Source organism: Eriocheir sinensis, chromosome 11, assembly GCF_024679095.1.
Source record: "Eriocheir sinensis breed Jianghai 21 chromosome 11, ASM2467909v1, whole genome shotgun sequence".
NCBI classification, from domain to species: domain Eukaryota; kingdom Metazoa; phylum Arthropoda; class Malacostraca; order Decapoda; family Varunidae; genus Eriocheir; species Eriocheir sinensis.
In genome coordinates, this window is record NC_066519.1 from 13859978 (window position 1) to 13875968 (window position 15991).

General features: G+C 41.9%; 1 protein-coding gene across 1 annotated transcript in view; it reads left to right on the forward strand.

The window, feature by feature from the left end:
- The window catches only part of LOC126996901 (uncharacterized), a 56965-nt gene extending 43783 nt beyond the window's left edge, over nucleotides 1–13182 (forward strand). Inside the window, exons 2-3 of the mRNA XM_050857825.1 lie at nucleotides 6513–6741; nucleotides 8844–13182. Coding sequence (XP_050713782.1) covers nucleotides 6535–6741; nucleotides 8844–10376 — 1740 coding nt within the window. The 5' untranslated portion in view covers nucleotides 6513–6534 and the 3' untranslated portion in view covers nucleotides 10377–13182. The remainder of the gene's footprint in view (nucleotides 1–6512; nucleotides 6742–8843) is intronic.
- Nucleotides 13183–15991: the final 2809 nt, after the last annotated feature.

Consider the following 15991-nt stretch of genomic DNA (forward strand, 5'->3'; position numbering starts at 1 on the left):
GACATTGAGGAGTAGATGAAAGCACCTCGATATTGAGGAGCAGATGAAAGCAACTCAATATTCAGTTTACTCCCGACGCAGCGAAGTGACGGTCGATTCTATATTTGAAGGAGTTGATAGTATTCGCATTTACTACTTCTGAAGGAAGATTGTTCCAGTGACGGATGACTCGGTTTGAAAAGAAACTCCTTCCGATGTCTGTGTTACATCGCTTAGACTGAATGGGTAAACCGTTATTTCTAGTTCTTAGGTTGGTTTGCAATTCAAAGAAATTGGAGTAATCGACGTTATTGAATTTTTTCAGATACTTGAAGACTTGAATCATATCTCCTCGTAGGCGTCTTTTCTCTAATGTAAAGAGATTGAGTCGCTTGAGTCGTTCCTCGTACGGTTGAGCCCTTAAGGTTGGTATCATTTTCGTGGCGCGTCGCTGAATCCTTTCCAGTAAATCAATGTCCTTTCTGTAATTAGGAGACCAGAACTGTACTGCATACTCGAGGTGCGGTCTTACCATGGAATTATACAAGGATAGCATCACGTCTGGCGTTTTACACTCGAAGTTCCTCGCTATGAACCCGAGCATAGTGTTGGCTTTGTTGTATGCTTTTTTACAGTGATTCGCGTGTTTCAGGTCACTGCTGATAGTGACTCCAAGATCCTTTTCATCCTGCATCGCTTGCAGAGGTCTCCCATTCATGATGTATGTGTGGTTACTATTTCTGGACCCAATGTGCATGACTTTGCATTTGTCAACATTAAAAGACATTTGCCATTTTTCCGACCATTCGATAATGTGATTGAGGTCTTTCTGAATGATTTCGCAGTCGGTCTTTGTGAGGGCCTTTCCCCCCACCTTAGTGTCATCAGCAAATTTCGATATTGTGGATTTCAGTCCTGCTTCGATGTGGATTTCAGTCCTGCTTCGATATCTTCGATTTCAGTCCTGCTTCGATATTCGATATCTTCGAGGAAGAAGAAGAAAAGGAGAAAAAACAAGAATATAAGCAACAGGACAAAATAAAGAGGAAGAAGAGGAAGAGAAGGAGGGAAGGAGGGAGGAAGAGAAGAGGAAGAAGAAAAAAAGGGAAAAAGAAAGAAGAAGAGGAAGAAGAAAAGGCGAAAAAACAAGAATATTAGCAAGAGGACAAAAATAAAGAGGAAGAAGAGGAAGAGAAGGAGGGAAGGAGGGAGGAAGAGAAGAGGAAGAAGAAAAAAAGGGAAAAAGAAAGAAGAGGAAGAAGAAAAGGAAAAAACAAGTATATAAGCAACAGGACAAAAATAAAGAGGAAGAAGAGGAAGAGAAGGAGGGAAGGAGGGAGGAAGAGAAGAGGACGAAGAAAAAAAGGGAAAAAGAAAGAAGAAGAGGAAGAAGAAAAGGAGAAAACAAGAATATAAGCAACAGGACAAAAATAAAGAGGAAGAAGAGGAATAAGAGGAGAAGAGAAGGAGGGAGAAGAGGAGTATAGGGAGAGTAATAAAAGAGTAATAAAGGGAGCAGAGGGAGAAGTGGAGGATGTAATTTGGCCCTAATCCACTTATCGACCCGAGGAAGAGGAGGAGGAGGAGGAGGAGGAGGAGGAGGAAGAGAGGTTAATTATAGACAAGGTATCATGGTGTGTCTACCCTCTGATAATTTTTCTTTTTTTCCTTTTCTTTCTTTATTCTTATTTTTTCTGTCTATCTATTTATCTATTTGTTATTGTTATCATTATCCATTTATCTATCTGTTCATCTTTTTTTTCCTTTTATTTTGTTATTGTTATTTTTTCTATCTGTCTGTCTGTTTATTGTTATTGTTCTTGTTATCGTTTTTTACCTTCTAATATTTTATTTTTTTCTGTTTTTTTCTATCTCTCGTAATTATCTATCTATCTATCTATCTATCCGTCTTTCTTCCTTTCTTTCAATCTTTAGTAATTTGTTATTTTTTACAATTACACTTTCTTGCTTAATTTTGCGTCTCATAATAACATTAAAAAAAAAATAAGAAGAGGAAGACGAAGACGAAGAAGAAGAAGAAGAACAGGAAGAAGTAGAAGTAGTAGTAGAAGAAGAAGAAGAAGAAGAAGAAGAAGAAGAAGAAAGAGGAAGAACAAGAAGAAGAACAAGAAGAAGAAGAATGACAAAGAATAAGAATGAAAATAAAACAAAAACCCAAAATGTTCAGACTGATATATAGAACGAGAACCGAGTCGCAGAGTTAGTCCAAAATTCTAACCTCGATATATTTCTACTCTGTAACTACGAGGACACACCTGTGGAGCGCCAACAGGTGTGTGAGGGGGCCAGAGCAACACCTGAATGTATATGGAACTACCGAGCGAGCTGTGGGCGTACGCAGAAAAGTGAATATATATTGGTACCTAAAATGTTACTAACTATATATCCGAAGGTAGTCATTTGCGGCTTAAGGTTGGAATGAAGGACAGGTTAAATTAGTTATAAGGTTTTGAATGGATGTAGAGAAGCGAAGGTTGGAATGGGGAACAAGTTAGTTATAAGGTTTTGGGTGCATGTAGAGAAGCGAAGGTTGGAATGAAGAACAGGTTAGATTAGTTATAAGGTTTTGGGTGGATGTAGAGAAGCGAAGGTTGGAATGAAGAACAGGTTAGATTAGTTATAAGGTTTTGAGTGGATGTAGAGAAGCGAAGGTTGGAATGAAGAACAGGTTAGATTAGTTATAAGGTTTTGAATGGATGTAGAGAAGCGAAGGTTGGAATGAAGAACAAGTTAAGTTAGTTATAAGGTTTTGGGTGCATGTAGAGAAGCGAAGGTTGGAATGGAGAACAGGTTAGATTAGTTATAAGGTTTTGGGTGGATGTAGAACAGGGAAGGTTGGAATGAAGAACAAGTTAAGTTAGTTATAAGGTTTTGGGTGGATGTAGAGAAGCGAAGGTTGAAATTAAGAACAGGTTACATTAGTTATAAGGTTTTGAGTGGATGTTGAAAAGCGAATACATAGTGGCAGTTGAGATGTTAGTAAATAGAAAGGAAGTACTTCTTAATATACGTATGTCCGTAGATGTTGTTTTATATAGGGGCCTGTTGTTGTTGTTGTTGTTGTTGTTGTTGTTGTTGTTATTGGGACAAGCTGGAGCAAAGGTGTAAAGACAGGTATAAAGAACACGTTATTTTTTTATAGCAAAGTAGGCAGCTCAAGAAAAAAGAAAAAGCCTGCCTATAGACATCTCCAGAAAAAAGAAGAAAAAAAAATTACCTTCCTACACTCTCTCTCTCTCTCTTCTGTTTTTCTTATTTTTTTTCTGTTTTCTTAATCTTCTTCATTTTCTTGTCCTCTCTCTCTCTCTCTCTCTCTCTCTCTCTCTCTCTCTCTCTCTCTCTGTGTTACTGAGTGTTGTGTTACTTATATTATTGTGTTAGCAAGAGCCCAGAAGAGAGATCAATTACTTAAGGAAAAAGTACGGAATTAAATAAAACACTTGGTAAAAAGAAGATCCAGCTATATCGAACTCAGGAACCTATACATTAATTTTCATAGAGATATTACTTTTCTTATATGCAAGTAACTATCATTTCTGCCCAACCCGACACCCCCTAGCATGAGCTCTCCACCAATTACCAGCACCAAAACAGCTGTGCCCTTCCTCTGTCATGCATAGGAAGAACAACTTTCCTAACGTGTTCTGCCCTTATAGGAGTGCGTCATGTATATAGGAGAGAGAGAGAGGGAGAGGGAGGCACAGGTGTTCTCAGGGCAGTAGGAGGGAAGGCAAGGCAAGCGACGTAGTGGAGAAATAGGTGTCAAGTTAAGTCTAGTTCAGGCCAGGCGCAGAACCATCGGCATACCTGTACGGTTATTCCCCCGCCCTCCATACACCTGTGTGACGCATACAGGTACACAGTCACACAGACACACACACACACACACACACACACACACACCTGCGTGACATATATACAAATAGATTCACACACACACACACACACACACACAAACATACAAACACACTCTCTCTCATCGACACATGCACACACACACACGCACCTTAAACCCGGACACACTATAAGAAAGCAACATCGCTACATACATTCACCAGGGTCCCTTTGTAGCATAGAAAGTTAACATTAAAATAGCAACCATTGACCCGAGGAACATGAGCCTGATTCTAACATGTGTAATTCACGTCATTACATACGAAGCCATTGACGAAGATGATGTGAAGTGATGTGTTTCTTATTTAGTTGGTGCGCGGTCAATGGAACCTTGCTGAACGCCTTTGTCGATGTGATAAATAACCAGTAATAGCTTGTGGTAAGAAAGGCTTGGTTGTTGGTATTATTACTGTTGTTATTATCAGTACGTTTGTTATGGGGATGGTTGATATTGCTGTTGTTGTTATTGGGTTATTGGGACAAGGTGGAGCAAAGGTGTAAGAAAAGGCAAGTATGATGAAATTTTCCCGTGACGCTGAACACTAATTTTTGAACAGCGTGGTGGTACTAAAGATCATATTTTCAACTAAATCAACAACACATCAGACTTTTTTTCATTCCCACCGAAATTAAATGAAAATCAATGTAGGTGTTTTCCTCAAGGGTCGAGCGATGGGTGGGTGGGTGGGGGTGAGTGGGGGTGGGGTGGGGTAGGGGGGAGGGGGTAGGGGGGGAGGAAATCCAGGTTGAAAGTCCACCTCGGGCAGCGAATCACTCAGCTACCCCATGCACGAGGCTTCTTGAAAGGAACTGAATAAAACATCAACACTAACTCAAAGGAAAAGACTACCTTCGCTATATACACGAGTCTGCCCTTCCCCCTGCTAATACTAATCTAATAGTGTATCAAGACAACTCTCCATCCGAAATTGACCTCTCTTTTGGCTACTCTTTACTTCTATCTTTTATGGGAGCGGGGAGTAGCGGGTTGTTGTTGTTTTTTTGTACTCTTGTTGTTGCCCTTGCGCCGTGTCCTTTGATGTAAAAAAATAAGAATAAAAAAATAAATAAATAAATAAAACGTCAAGAAAATACCTTATGTACTATACCTGCCAGAGAGAAGCCCGTCATTTCTACATTACGCCACGATTACATATCTCTTTAAATATTCACGGAAGACAATTACGTTTTTTTGGGTGAACTCGCTTTGGACTGCGTGTGTGACGGAGTGGGAGAGAGTGGAGGGACGGGGAGGGAGAGTAAGTGACGAGCCATTCCGTGAGGGCCTAAGTGATGGGTCCTGAGTGGAAGGGGAATGGAAGGGTAAATTGAGGTATATTGAGGTATACACTATAGCTGCGCGTGGTCTCGGTGCCCATCTCCGTAGCATTGAAATAAACTTAAGCTCGACGGTGTGAGAAGTGGCTTTTTGGTTATTTAAGGGATGTTTTGTGAAGAGATATGGAAGGAAGGTTAAGTGTGTGTTTGTGTGTGTGTTTACTGGATAAAAATTTGGTTGTTAACTTATCATATCAACTTCACAGGTACGGGTTACTTACACACACACACACACACACACACACACACACACACACACACACACAGGTGACTCATAATAAACACGGTCAGACTTAAAAATAAACCTAAATAAGAGCAGGTGTGTGTGTATGCGTGTGTCCGTGTGTGTGTGTGTGTGTGTGTGTGTGTGTGTGTGTGTGTGTGTGTGTGTGTGTATGCGTGTGTCCGTGTGTGTGTGTGTGTGTGTGTGTGTGTGTGTGTCAACAAGAAAAAGAGGGCAGGAAGTGTCGACAAAATAATGGAAGTAAAGAAACAACAATGGAACACACAAACAAACACACAAACACACATTGCATCACACACAACAAAACAGTTAAAGTTCCCCACCCCCCCTTCTCCCTCCTCCTTCTCCTCCTGCTCGTATGACGCACTATTACAACGCATTCTATAATTATTTCCTTCCCTTTTACAGCGTTATCCTATATAAGAGAGAAGAAAATAACGAAGGATCTTGTACTAACTGTGTTCTAATGTGCTTCTATGTCTTTCGTGTGTTAGAGGGGCGAAGGATCTTGTACTAATTGTGTTATAATGTGCTTCTATGTCTCTCGTGTGTTAGAGGGGCGAAGGATCTTGTACTAATTGTGTTCTAATGTGCTTCTATGTCTCTCGTGTGTTTGAGGGGCGAAGGATCTTGTACTAATTGTGTTCTATATATATAATGTGCTTCTATGTCTCTCGTGTGTTAGAGGGGCGAAGGATCTTGTACTAATTGTGTTCTAATGTGCTTCTATGTCTCGTGTGTTAGAGGGGCGAAGGATCTTGAACTAATTGTGTTCTAATGTGCTTCTATGAGTCGTATTATGAGACATTTCACCGCCCAAGAACACATATTTGACAAGGCTTTCGTAGGAGTTGTGGGCATTTCCAGGGGTAGTTTTATGACCCTGGTGGTTGTGTGAGTCTTCTTCTGTACCGTGAACCTGAAGAAACACTCATTAGAACCCGACTGACCCCCTCTTTGACCTTTAGAAAGAGCTGATGTGAGAAGCGAGAGTGTCTTATAATACCAATCTATATATATCTCTCGTGTGTTACAGAGGGGCCCGGGGCTCGTCCATCATGCAGTTCTCAGGGATCGAGAACATGCTGGAGAACGCGACGGAGAGCGAGATGGAGAACGCAACACTGATACCAGAAGAGGCCGGCATCACAGAGCCCCAGCTGGTCCCCCTCGACACCTTCATCGGCCTCATCCTCGCCTTCTCCTCCTGCCTCTTCATCGGCATCTCCGTCATCTTCAAGAAACTCGCGCTCAGGGACATTGAGGTCAGCGACGCGGGGAAGAATAACTGACTGAAAGAGGAGGGTATCCGGACACCAATGTTGCCAGACTGTCGTTCTCAGCTTCTCATTTTCCCCAATTTCAGGCTATAAACCGTTTCACCCACAAAACTAATGATAGCGATTTATATTTATTGCTAAAAGTGTTAATTATAGAGGATTTTGTGCAGTCATTATGCTTTAGAAATGGGGAAATCTAGTTTGCTGAGTACGATATCGTGGCATCCCTGCTGGACACCTCTCCTTCCGAAATTGACCTCTCTTTCGGCCACCTCTGTGGATTCTTTTTAGGAGCAGCGAGTAGCGGGCTTTTTTTTATTATTGTTTCCTTTTTTTGTGTGCCCTTGAGCTGTCTCCTTTGTTGTAAAAAAAAAAAAAAAAAAAAAAAAAAAAAGAGAGAATGAATGCGAAGTAAACTTTAGGTCGTTAGTAACATGCGATTAGTGACGATAAATAGTGACTGAAATAACGTACGTAACTGAATAATGATTTGGAGAGATTTGCCTTTGGTTGGAAAGTTTCGTTTAGTCGGCGCAACATCTGTGGTCAAATGCCGGAGAGAGACAGAAGGGGAAGGAATTATAGGAGAAGGGAACAGACCCCAGGAGACGGTACACAACCCCCGATTAATACCTGGTACCCATTCACTGCTGGGCGGACAGGGGCGTAGGGTATCGGAAAAGCCGGCCAAATTTTTCCACTCCGCCCGGGAATAGTTTCGAGGAGAGGTCAGTGCTATCCGGTACGGTATAAACAGAGAGTATTTTAAGCTATTGATCTCGTACAGCCTGTTATTACGTGTGAAATGTCTCGTATTGATTACCGGTGGAATCATGAGACACAAACACAATATTCAGAAGATTTCCATTACGATAAATCAGTAGAGTCAAAAGCTATATTGGAACTTGAGTAAATGATCAGGAGATGCGTGAAATGGGAAGACCTGTCAATGATATATATAATGGAGAGGTGAGAGAAAAGGAGTTTAGGAAATTAGAAAGTCAGTTCCTATATTATCTTACAAACTGATAAAACGAACTGTCACATATTAGCACCAGGAGGCAAAAATTACGTTGTGCTACAGAAATAAATTAATAAACCCAATAGAAAAAACGTAATCTGTGTGTCAGCGTTAACTTAATCAACGGGTCGATCTTTATAATCACAATAAACTAGAGGTGAAAGCAAAACCACTGGCAGAGTCGGACTTCGCTTCCATTTATAGAACCAACCGGGATAGAAGGGCGTCAATATTTTCTCTCTTTTTCTTTTTGTCTCTATCGAAATCCATAATAGTTCATCTTTACCGGCTCCCAGAATCAATGTCCAAATATAGCGACGAGTGGGAGAGGAAGGAGTGGAGAGAAGGAGGGAGGGATGGGAGAGAAGATGGAAGAGGAGGTAGTGGAAGGAAAATAGAAAGCAGGTGGAAGGCTAGAGAGGATGTGGAACGGTGTGGAGGGAAGGGGAATGAGTGAGTAAGGAGGACTGCTAATGTGGAATGATGTCGAGGGAAGGAGAATGAATGAGTAAGGAGAAGGACTGCTAATGTGGAATGGTGTGGAGTGAAGGGGAATGAATAAGGAGGACCGCTATAATGTGGAATGGTCAGGAAGGGAAATAGAGAAGAAAAAGTGGAGCCGGAGAGGTGGAACAGAAGTTATGAGCGTGTCTGACATAATAAACTTATACATAAAAACATAAAAAAGTTAATCATATTTCCACCCTCATTACCGATTACACTCACGATCTTGTCTCGAGCAACGGTGCCAGATTGTCGTATTCAGCCGATTATATTCCCCGACTTCCTACCCCTAAACTGTTTTCTGGGCTCCAATAACGAAACTCATTTATAGTTATCGTTAAAAGAGTTAGATCCTGATGTTTCTTGGCAATAGTTAGGTGTCAGAAACCGGTAAATACTATGCTCTGAGTACGATGACCTGGCAACGGTGGGCTCGAGTTTAATCTGCCCCTTCAAACACAAACAAACACTCTCTCTACCCTAACCTAACCTAACCTAACCTAACCTACTCAAAACTAATCTCATAAGCCCCTTGACATCACAATGACTCTCTGATCAACAGGCTCACGGGGGGACGCGGGCGGTGGACGGAGGCTACGGATACCTGAGACTGCCCAAGTGGTGGTTGGGGATATCTCTTATGGGTCTCGGCGAGCTCACCAACTTCGTGGCCTACATCTTCGCCCCGGCCATCCTAGTGACGCCTCTGGGGGTGTTTTCCATCGTCTGTACGGCTACCCTTTCGCCTTACTTCCTCAAGGAGCGTCTGGGTAGGCTGGGTAAGCTGGGATGTGTTCTAGTGCTGGTGGGCTGCATCATCGTGACGCTCTGTGGCCCTAAGGATCGGGAGATTGCCAGTATGGAAGAGCTCCAGTCCCAGTTACTCCACCCCGGCTTTCTCGTGTATGCCTCGATAGTGGTCCTGGTCTCGGCTCTCTTCATGGCCCTGGTGCCTCGCTACGGTCACCGCTATGTCCTGCTGTACATCACAATTTGCTCCTCCTTTGGGTCCCTCTCCGTCATGTTCTGTAAGGGCGTGGGACTGGCGCTGAAGCAGACCATCGGTGGGAGTAATGAGTTCACGAATTGGGCCACGTGGGTGTGTCTCGTGGCCCTGATCGCCTGTTTGCTGGTGGAGACCATCTACATGCAGCGGGCTCTGGATCTCTTCAACAGCTCCCTCTTCATGTCCGTCAACTACGTCCTCTTCACCTCACTGGTCATCGTCGCGTCGTCCATCCTGTACACGGAGCTGCGGGAGATCGGCGTCAAGAACATCATCCTCACACTTCTCGGCTTCATCGTCAACATCGCCGCTTTGTACCTCATGCACCTGGACCGCGAGGACAACACGCCGCCGCCGGCCGAAGAAGAGCACTGCGAAAACCCCGCCTCGCCGCAGAAGACCAAGGCGCAGCTGCCGGGGCCTGAGCAGAACACCCCGCTGCTGGGCCGTGCTCCAGCCTCCCCTCTGGCGGGTCTCAACCTCCCGCACACTATGTTCCCGGCCAAGACCAACTCCTGCATGTCGCTCATCAGCCAGACGTCCTTGCCGAACCACGCGAGCGGCGACAACCACAACGCATCGGACATCCACGACGCAGACAATGACGGAAACACTCGCCAACACACGCGACACCGGAAGGGAACTAACCCCACCGAAGAAGCTCCACCCAATAACAAGAACTACAACAACAATAACAACCACAAGAACAACAATAACAACCACAGAAACAACCCTCCACCAGACCTAGGGGAACGGACCCAGGGATATCTCTGCGAAGTCCCTCTCCTGACCGAACTCCGCACCTCGACCAAGCTCGCCTCCTCGACCACATTGCCGGACAGACCTTGCGACAACAACTCCATCACCAGCAGCGCCAACAGAAGGGGTAGTTACAGTAGCAGCATCAGCACCAGTAGCAGCAGTAGTAGTAAGAGCAGCAGGAGTGGTAACAATAACAGTGCCTTGAATATTAACACCACCAATGGAAATAACAATAACAGTGGTCGGTTAGGGGATACGAATACGCATTTAGAGGAAGTTGAAGATCATGGTAACATAACGATTGAGCAGCAGCAGATGTTGGTGTGAGGTGTGTGCGTGTGTGTGTGTGTGTGTGTGTGTGTGTGTGTGTGTGTGTGTGTAGAAGCGAACAAGCTGCAAGATAAGTGCCATAGCTGTATTCCTGCCATATTAGAAGCAGTATTAGACACTTCATATATATATTCTCTCTCTCTCTCTCTCTCTCTCTCTCTCTCTCTCTCTCTCTCTCTCTCTCTCTCTCTCTCTCTCTCTCATACCTAAAACTATTAAAAAACACTAACATTTCCAATTTCTGACCAACAATGAAGTTAAATTTAAACCAAATGCTAAAACGGTTCCGTAATTCGCTAAAACCTTCTATAAACCTTAAAAAACACAACCATCCACTACGGTACACACGACGGGGAAGAGTACTTATATCGTGCCTCTATGTGTAAATATATATATATAAAAAGAGAACACACACTTGTAAATTATATGCAGTAGTAGTAGTAGTAGTAGTAGTAGTAGTAGTAGTAGTAGTAGTAGTAGTAGTAGTTCCTCGTAAATAACCAAAGATAGTACAATAGAAGAAATAATATATAAAAAAAAATCCACTCTCACCATCATCATCATCATCATCATCATCATCATCATTTTGGACCTCATAAGAATACGAGAAAGAGGAGGTAGAGAAGAAAATGGATGAGAAGGAATAGAAGGTGAAAGAGAAGAAGGAATCAGATAAGAAGAAAGCTGATAATATGGAATAAGAGAAGCAGCATCAGAAGAAAGGAGAAGGAAAAGAGGAGGATTAAGGCGAAACAAAAGAGGAAGAGGAAAAAGAGATGATGGAGGAGGAGGAGGAGGACAAGAATAAGAATAACAAGGAGACTGACAAAGAAGAGGAGGAGGAAAATGAAGAAAAAACGAAGAGAAATTTGACGAAGAGGATGAGGAAAAAGGAAAAAGTGGAGGAAGAGAAAAAAAGAGGCAAAAGAAAATAAGAAAATAAAAAGATGAAAAATAAAAAGGAAAATAAAATTACCCTTAGAAACCCCCCCCAAGGAAAAACGAAAACCATGGTAGAAGATAGAGAGATAGAGATGGTGTTCCGACCCTCATAAGATACAGACTGTAGCCTACGTTTGGGCCCTTAAGTAACTCATCAATAAAGCATAAAGGAAATCAATGAGTCTCGTAGCAAGTGAAAATGATTGCGTTGTTAATTACTGCAACGATGGGGACGAGGAAGAGGAGGAGGAGGAGGAGGAGGGGGAGAAGAGGAGGAGGAGGATAACAAGATAGAGTAAATGGAAAGAAAATGAAACAAAAAAAACGAAGAAAAATAGGAGGAAGAGGATGCGGAAAAGAGAGAAAAGGGAGGAAGAGAACAACAAAAACGATGGTGAGGAGGGAGAATATAAAAAAAGAGAAGAATGATGAGAATGAAAAAGAGGGAAGAATACACTGAAGAAGAGGAAAGAGAAATAGAGGAACGAAAGGAAGAGGAGCAGGAAAATTTAGGAGTGATAAAAAAGAAAAGAGAAGAGAGAAATGAAAGACAAGAAAACTGAAAACAAAAAGCAGAAGCATTAAAAAGAAAGTAGAGGAAGAAAAGGAAGACAAAGAAGATACCTAAATAAAAGAGAAAAGAGAAGCGATTGGAAGAAAGGGATAACTAGAAAAAGAGGAAAGTAGAAGAAGCGAAGGAGGATGACAGTGAATAAATTGAGTGGTAAAGACGGAGGAGGAGGAGGAGGAGGAGGAGGAGGAGGAGGAGGAACATGAAGAAGCAATAGGAAGGGATAACTGGAATAAGAGGAAAGAAGAAGAGAAGGAGGATGACAGTGAATAAATTAAGTGGTAAAGACGGAGGAGGAGGAGGAGGAGGAAGCAGAATGGGGTAGGTCATCAGCGTTCGTTATGGCCCAGAATAATATATGAGCGGTAAACACCCTCATGTCTCATATTGGCACAAAGGTGGTAAGCAACGTGCGGGCAATGGTGGGAACCCCGATCGAATCCCTCAATGCAAAGAGGAGGAGGAGGAGGGGGAGGAGGAAGAACCGGTAGACACAACATTACAACATTCCTCTCTCTCTCTCTCTCTCTCTCTCTCTCTCTCTCTCTCTCTCTCTCTCTCTCTCTCTCTCTCTCTGTGTGTGTGTGTGTGTGTGTGTGTGTGTGTGTAAACTAAACATGGATTCTGTAAATATTAACGTAAGGAATAAATTATGTAAACTGTTTTCCTCTCAAGTTCTTTTTTTAATATTTTGTTCACTTTTGTTTTCTTTTTTCTTCATTTTTCTTCCTTTTTTTTCTTTTTAATTATGAGAGGGTGTCGTAGGGAATAAATTATGTAAACTGTTTTCCTCACAAGTTTATTTTCGTGCGTTATTTTCAGCCTTGTATTCGTTTTTTTCCGCTTAATTTATTTCTTCATTTTCATTAAGGGGGGGGGGGGTAGGAAAAAACGGGAAGGCATAGGCAAGCATGTTTTCCTCCCAAGTTTGTTTTTGTGCGTTGTTTCCATCCTTGTTTTCGTTATTTCCCGTTTAATTTATTTCTTCATTTTCATTAAGGGGGGGGGGGGGGAACGGGAAGGCATAGGCAACATGTTTTCCTCCCAAGTTTGTTTTTGTGCGTTGTTTCCATCCTTGTTTTCGTTATTTCCCGTTTAATTTATTTCTTCATTTTCATTAAGGGGGTGTGCAGGATGAAAGGGGAAGGCATAGGCAAGCAGCTCTGTAATATAACCGTGAAGTCTGTAAATAAAAAAAACACGAGAATTATTATTATTATCTATACTGTTTGTTATGTCGTTAGGGACTCTGTAAATTAGCAACGTAGAGAAAATAAAAACAAATATCCATACGGTCATTTTTTTAAACCTAACCTTACTGATCGCCGAAGATTCAAGACGTTATGGAGGTGAATATTATCTGAGAAGTTAATATTTTAGTAATATCTCGGAGTTAATAATATATACTATCTCTCTGAAGTGAATATTGTAGGGCCTCAGAAGTGAATATTTGAGTAGTAGGCCTATCTCAGAATTTAATAATCTATGCAATCTATGAAGTGGATATTGTAGGGCCTCAGAAGTGAATATTTTAGTACTAGGCCTATCTCAGAATTTAATAATCTATACAATCTCTGAAGTGAATATTTTAGTACTAGGCCTATCTCAGAATTTAATAATCTATACAATCTCTGAAGTGAATATTTGAGTACTAGGCCTATCTCAGAATTTAATAATCTATACAATCTCTGAAGTGAATATTTTAGGACCTCAGATGTGAAGATTTTAGCACTATCTCAGACGTTAATAATATATACTGTCTCTGAAGTTAATATTTTAGTGCAATCTCAGAAGTTAATATTTTAGTATCCCGGAAGTAAGGTTAAAGTTGGGAGCAAACGTTATAGCTGCACCTCAATTACCCAGGCCAGGATTCGAACCCAGGCCCGAAGATTCGTAGTAAGGAACCCTAACCACTGATAAACACAGGTTCCTCTTCCTCTCATGTCCAATGTTTGCTTTCGGGGATCTAATAAAGAACTTCTACTTCAGCCTCCTCACGTAAGATGACAGGCAATCATTCAGACGGCGATAACTATATGGAAAGTGACCGCTAGCTAGTTACTAAGAAAAGGAGCTTATCTAACGCTGACGTGACTAGGCAGCATATGTCTGTGGCGTGGTGGAACGTGTGAGCACTTGACAGCGATGAATCATAAAGTGGTAAGATAAGGTAAGGTTTAGGGGGGTACGCTCATTTCTGTCACATTGGCCCTTGATTCTGTGACTGTAAACAACTAACAACCCCGTAACACGCATTCCCAATCTCTCTACGGGTATATGGTCCCCAAGTAAAGACGATGGCCTGTTCCAGAAAATACTCTCGTTGTGATTCCCAGTTAAAACTACCGTACATGACTCCAACCAAACCTAATCTAACCTAACGTAACCTGCCAAGTTCGAGAGCGTGCACCACATACCAGTAGAGAGATAGGACTTATACCCTCAGGACACAGGGCACACGAAATAAGAATAAGTAAAATCATGGACCTAAGTTAAAATATTTCCTCATTCAGTTCTCGGTTAAGCATTGGTCAGCAGTTCTAGAATGGATACAACACCTGGTCTTGCTTTGGGGGTAACTTAGATTGTTAGCCTAACCGGACATAATCTAACCTAACTTACTCCCAAACCACGACGACGCATGTTCTATCGTCAGATCCATGCTATCACCGACTGTAAACCATTATCAATACCAACGTTATCTGGCGGCGAGGCCCACAACGTTGTATCTCCCTTCCGGTTCGATTCTTAGCTCCGAAACAGTTGAACACACGTCCTACTTTCAACCAATATGACAAACTGTCCACGTGCAATCATCATACAACTGGAACGCAAAGTCAAGGGAACAATCTGAGTTACCACAAACTGGAAAACGTTTAAATACCTACTTTTCGGTTCGATTCTTGGCTCTGAAACAGTAAAACACTCGTCAAACTTTCCCTTCAACCTACCTATGTGTAGCTAATCAGCATATCACTTGCTGTACTAAAATGCCAAGGGAACAATCTACGTCACCACAAACACTGGATAACGTAAGAATGGGTTAAGATTGTATAATCCTGACAGTGTACCTCCCTTTCGGTTATTTTTTTTACTCTGAAACATCAAAACACACGCCCTACTTTCCCTTTGGGCCGCTTATGTGTTATCATCATCTCACTAACTATAATACGAGGCCAATAAAACAATCTGGGTCACCACAAACACTAGAGAACATCAAAATGGGTTAAAACTGCATAATAACCTCAAAAACTCATATCGAGAGTATCAGTAACGTCGGTCGCTAAATCAATAGTGCGTAGTTATGTTGGTTCGTAGTTAGTATGTTTGTGAATTCCAGCCCAGGACACCTCCCTCCTCTTAACTCTTTATATAGGAACAGTGATTAGCGGGCTTTTTTCATTATTGTTTCCTTTTTTTTTTTGCCCTTGAGCTGTTTCCTGTGCCGCAAAAAAAAAAAAAAAAAAAAAAAAAAAAAGTCGGGTTCCAGCAAGTCACCCAGAGGGTGAACACCACGTATTTTTCATTCATATCAATAGAAGTAACCACAAACACTAAAGAATATCAAAATGGACTAAATCTATATATAATAACCTTAAAAAAACATAACGAGAGTATAAGGACATTCCCAAAATTGACCTCTCTTTCGGACACCCCTCTGAACTCTTTAATAGAAACAGTGATTAGCGTTTTTTTTATTATTATTGTTTCCATTTTCTTTGCCCTTGAACTGTTGCCTGTCCCGTAAAAATAATAAATAAATGAAATAAAACGAGTCGGGTTCCAGCAACTCACCCGAGGAAGAACACCACGTCACACAATACATCTCAAAACCCCGTAAGACACGCACTGTTATGTCTGGCGCTGCTGCAGGATAAACAATGGTGATAGAAGGTAATAATGGTGACTTACTTGGCTGGCGGGTCACCTTGGGGCGTGAATAAAGGCCGTGTGAAGGGAGACACTGACAACATGGCCGCGTTTGCACTGCTTCTCTTTGGCGGGAAAATGTAAACAAACCTCAAATGACTGTTTAAATTATGATCTATATGTCTATAAAAAATTAATTGTTGCTTCCTATATACCACAAATATTC